This window comes from Triticum urartu, chromosome 3 (assembly GCF_003073215.2).
Source record: "Triticum urartu cultivar G1812 chromosome 3, Tu2.1, whole genome shotgun sequence".
Lineage (NCBI taxonomy): Eukaryota > Viridiplantae > Streptophyta > Magnoliopsida > Poales > Poaceae > Triticum > Triticum urartu.
In genome coordinates this window covers 690,230,741-690,236,142 of record NC_053024.1, presented here as the reverse complement: position 1 = coordinate 690,236,142, position 5,402 = coordinate 690,230,741, and the positions used below count along the sequence as shown (strand labels likewise).

General features: G+C 44.2%; 1 protein-coding gene across 1 annotated transcript; it reads right to left on the bottom strand.

The window, feature by feature from the left end:
• Nucleotides 1-290: 290 nt before the first annotated feature.
• LOC125549187 (F-box protein At5g49610-like) lies at nucleotides 291-4,838 on the bottom strand. Its single transcript, XM_048712657.1, has one exon. The coding sequence runs from the start codon at nucleotides 4,740-4,742 to the stop codon at nucleotides 3,615-3,617; it is 1,128 nt and encodes a 375-aa protein (XP_048568614.1). The 5' UTR covers nucleotides 4,743-4,838; the 3' UTR covers nucleotides 291-3,614.
• Between the last annotated feature and the right edge of the window lie 564 nt (nucleotides 4,839-5,402).

Here is a 5,402-nt window from a genome sequence, read left to right as displayed (position 1 = left end):
GCTGGCACTTACAGAATCTAAAGGGAAGACAATCTGGGACCTGCGCTTGACCATGATAGCCTTTCTTCTGCTTATCAGTATACAAGTTTCATTTCTCCAGCTTATCTTAACATCAAACATCACATGAAGCATTGATTCCTTAAACTTAGCCACTAAACTGAAATGATTAATATTATTCCAAACCATACAAGATGCAACCCAAAGGCAGAATTATAACAGTATGTTTGTGTTTCAATACCTAATCAAATGCAATGGAATCATGAACTGCAAACAGAGCATTTCATCGAAAAGTTGCTCATAATTAATGCAATCTTTCAATTAAAATAATTCTCCTAGCTCTTGTAAGAAAATCAGTTGCCACTTGGTAAGATCATGGCTCTGCACATAATAGTGGACCCAATTCACCCGCATTGCACCGGTTACAGAGAATAAAAGATCATGGCTCTGCAGATCAGTACAAGTTTTATTTCTCGATCATATGTTAAGATCGAACATCAGATGAAGCATTGGTTCCTTAAAATGGTCAGCTTCTTACGGCCACACACATGGTAATCAGGTTGGGTACAGGAAAAAATAATTCGGGAGGAAGGCAACTGAGGCACCAATGGTGTACCATCAACTTTGTTGTGAACAATAACACCATTCCTCCAAACAGCACCACAGCCTCAACAGGACTTTACTTCTGATCTCCTCCACTCACAATCTGTCAGGGCCTGAATTTCTGGGTGCCTCTTCAGAACTTGCCGCAGCTCAGCTCATAATGCCACTGCGTTGTTAGTTGGTATAACACACAGTAGCATGATGGGCGTCTTCAGACCCATTCCCACATATGTTGCACTCCAGGTCCAGGGTAACTCTCTTCCTATCATGTTTTGTCACGACACGCCAGTGCCTGCGACACGCCGACCCAAGATTTTCAAGTGTTTTGTTGTCTCCTTATTTGCAGAATAGACATGCTTGCCCTTAACAAAAAACCATTTTGACCATCAACATGCTTGCTCATATTTCACCAAAGGGAGGTAAAACAACAGGACCAATGACTGCACAGATCACAAGTTCCTTAAAGACCTAGGAATCTGGTGACCAGTTAGGCACTTGGGCTGGACACACATCTCCGCAAACAAAATGCCAACAACCACAGCCATAGATGATGCACTATGCTCACTCATACAGAGGAGGATTCAACTCATTTTCTTTCTTGCAAACTTGGTGCACTATGCTGCAGGAGGAAACATAGGAGTTCAATGCAAGTTCTATCATCAACCTGAAAGATGCCTACACACGCTACTTTAGAAGAGACCTTGTGATGTGCACTTCCGCAGTCGCTACGGCTTGGCTTATCATCTGCAAATGTGGTAGAGAAAAGGTCATGTGGAACTAGAGAGGCTTCGGCTCAAATCATTATCACAACTGTGTTATACCTGCTCAGTGAAGGATCCAGCTCCTTCCAATCGATGGTCTGGCACCTTCTCAGATATCGCATTTGCATCTGTTTCCAGAACAATCCTGCAAGGCCATCTGTGAAGAATCAAGTATATTCAACAATTTATTTGCAGGTCCACTACTCATCAAATAACAATCTACCCGACCACAAAGTCTGTATTATCATGGCGCAAGTGCAAATGTTAACTTCCAGATCATTTCGCACATGTCCTTCACAGCTCAAGAGATTAGTACCTCATAATCTGAACTGCAAGCTTACCTGACAGTGAACTATTTTTTCCTTACGATGGCAGCTGATTGCTTGCACTAGCCGATAATAATACAACTTTAGGTAAGTTACCAAACAGTATTGTGTGGGGATGGAAATTGGGCACGACAGTTTCTTGAAAACTCTGAATAGGAAACAATCCCTAACGCTCAAATTAACAACCAGAAACTCCAGTAAAAAACACGAGTAAAAAGGGTGCCACAAACACCAGCCCCAATTAGTCCTTTCTCATCTTTGCTATCAACTCTACATAGGTGATCCTAATTTTCAAAGGAATAGTGTCGGTATAATATTAATTCATTAAAATAGTTAGCAGCCAAAGTGAACTGATGATTCCAAATGATGCAACAAGAACCTGAAATTATAACAGAATATTTCAAATGATGCAAGGGATTCATGAAGAATGAATTGCAGCAGAACATTCCAAATGATGCAATTGATTCATGAAGAAGGAATGAATTGCAGCAGAATATTTCGGAAAAGCTACTATAATTTAATCACTTAACCAGTAAAAAACACGAGTAAAAAGGGTGCCACAAACACCAGCCCCAATTAGTCCTTTCTCATCTTTGCTATCAACTCTACATAGGTGATCCTAATTTTCAAAGGAATAGTGTCGGTATAATATTAATTCATTAAAATAGTTAGCAGCCAAAGTGAACTGATGATTCCAAATGATGCAACAAGAACCTGAAATTATAACAGAATATTTCAAATGATGCAAGGGATTCATGAAGAATGAATTGCAGCAGAACATTCCAAATGATGCAATTGATTCATGAAGAAGGAATGAATTGCAGCAGAATATTTCGGAAAAGCTACTATAATTTAATCACTTAACCAGTAAAAAACACGAGTAAAAAGGGTGCCACAAACACCAGCCCCAATTAGTCCTTTCTCATCTTTGCTATCAACTCTACATAGGTGATCCTAATTTTCAAAGGAATAGTGTCGGTATAATATTAATTCATTAAAATAGTTAGCAGCCAAAGTGAACTGATGATTCCAAATGATGCAACAAGAACCTGAAATTATAACAGAATATTTCAAATGATGCAAGGGATTCATGAAGAATGAATTGCAGCAGAACATTCCAAATGATGCAATTGATTCATGAAGAAGGAATGAATTGCAGCAGAATATTTCGGAAAAGCTACTATAATTTAATCACTTAATATAACAAGAGTAGTGCTCCAAGCTCTTCTAAAAATCAGGTGCAACTTGCTAGCCAACAAGTAGATAATCGGCTAGCTACAGCCAAAAAATAGAAACAAGACACCCGTGTGCTAAGTTTTAGTATTAAGAAGACCATCAGATAAACTCTACAAATGAAGACATCGGTAAACGGATATAATTCAATTGTTCAATTCAGTAAACAGAGAGAAGAGGCAGCTACATTGCTACCTTGAGTACAGACAAACTACTACATAAAGGGAGAGAGGGGAGGGGGGAGGGGATCTATTCTCCGGTTCAAGAGAACAGTGACACGAGTCAGAACAGTTGCCAACATTTCAAACACTGAACCAAAAGAAAGGAACACAGGCTAACCAATGATAACCTTTCTTCTCTTATCAGTACATATTTCATTTGTCCAGCTTATTTTAGGATTGTCTTAGCATCAACACTCATGTCAGCCAAATGATTTGTAGTTTTAGCATCTGCACTCACGGCAGCCACTTCAGCCCAAAAGGATATTTAGAGAAATATAACACAACCATGTAACACTGAGAGCTTCTTGATCATAATTTTTTATGGATCAAAAAAGAAGCTAGCGGCCTCATAGTGGATGCAGTTAATACATACTGCAGTTCAAACGGACACGGGGAGCCAGGCCCATAAGAAGCATTACCACAATCAACCTCCCTCAGATGAAAGGCTGTGTGTTGACAACATAATCATCTGGTCAGATGAAAGGTGACGCGTTGACAACATAACCCTCAAGTGTGGGAAAGAAGGTATGCTGAACAAGAGATTGTTTCAGCCGATTTTGAGTAGGACCAATGCCTCTGCCATGGAAACTGGCAACCAACTTGCCATCCATATCAACCTGAAGCAGCCAATCTCCAAATTTGGCCAGCACAAGCGCATGACCATCCGAAGAGGCAAACACCACACAGCAACGTTTGTTAATCTTCCCAAACTGTGCTGTGAGCTCTGCAACCGGCAAATTGACCCGATATTTGAAGGCCCAAACCTCATTGTCATAGTCCTGTGCCATCCAGATATCAATGGATGTCGTTGGATCAGTGAAGATGGAGGCGGCAAGCATTCCATCCATCTCAAACAGGTTGATGGGGCCAGGAACAACCGGAGCAGACATCTCACGAAACAACTCGGTTATGGTGTCAAATACCATTATCACATTGTGCCGGTGCCAATGTAGGCTAGCATGGAACATGACAGATCCGAAGGTGTTTATGAGTCTCTCCACATCCCTGCACCCTATGTGCCTGGGCAGCTGGCCGGAGCCTAGAGAGAGGATGTAGCAGCCAGCTTGAGCGTCAGGTGCCCGTTCCGAGGAAGACAGGTAGAGCAATAGTCGGTACTCCCCAGTTCCAGTTGGGCTGTGTGGATACATCCCCAAGGGTATGAAGCCAGGAAGGAGCGGGAGACGAGCAAACTGACGAGTCGCCGGATTACAGAGGACTAAGTAGCCAGTGGCCATGGAGAGAAGGAGGAGGCCGTCGCAGGAGGCGAACAGGCGGAAGTAGGCATCATCAAATCGCACGACGGACTGGAGCCGGCCGGTGGCGGCCTGGTGCTCCAAGGGAGAGGGGCTGGGGATGGTGTCTAAGGAGTGGCCTCCGTAGCCGATGCTGCTCAAGTCGTCGAGGAGAGGGAGGGTGGGCTGACGGGCGTGGTGGGCGAGGAGGAAGTCGCGGGTGGAGGTGGCGCGGCGCCAGGCGGGGCAGACGGCGCGGCAACGGAGGAGGGATTTGGGGGGCAGGCGGACCAGGATCTCCCAGATGAGGATCTCCTCCGGGAGGCTGCGGTTGGGAGGCGGCGCTCTTGCTCTTGCGGTGTCCGCCATGGTCGCCTCCGCCTCGCCGGTTGGTGCGAGCCCTCGATCTGTCCGGCGAGCAGAGCGAGTGGAGTTGTGGTGGTAGTGACGGCGGCGGCGAACGGAGAGGAGAGAGGTAGGTTTTATTTCTAGCGGATGCATTAAGCCGGGCCTGGGCTTAGCCCATCTCTCGTTCTTTAACAGGCTGGACTTGCCCCAGGTTCGTTTGCAACAGAAGCATTGGGGCGTTTGTGGAACCGAGGTGACTGCTGCTGTTCTTAAAATTATTGAAGGACGTGAGAGTGCAGAAAGCATTAATCAGACTTACCTAGTTCTTATGCCAAATCAGTTGCACAAGCAGTACCGGTATATTCTATGTCTTGTTTTAAATTGCCAAGGGGACTGTGCGAGCATCTTAATAAACTCATTCGGTAATTCTGATGGGGAAGTAAAGATGGGAAAAGAAAACCGGCATGGGTATCTTGGAAGACTATGACCCAACCAAAATTCATGGGAGGCCTTGGTTTTAGAGATTTCGAGCTTTTTAATCTTGCACTCCTGGCAAGACAATCGTGGCGAATTTTGCAACACCCGACATCTTTTTGTGCCCGAATTTTGAAAGCAGCTTACTTTCCAAATGGCACAATTCTTACAGCTGAGCTGGGGAGCAGGCCGTCGCAAGTATGGCAA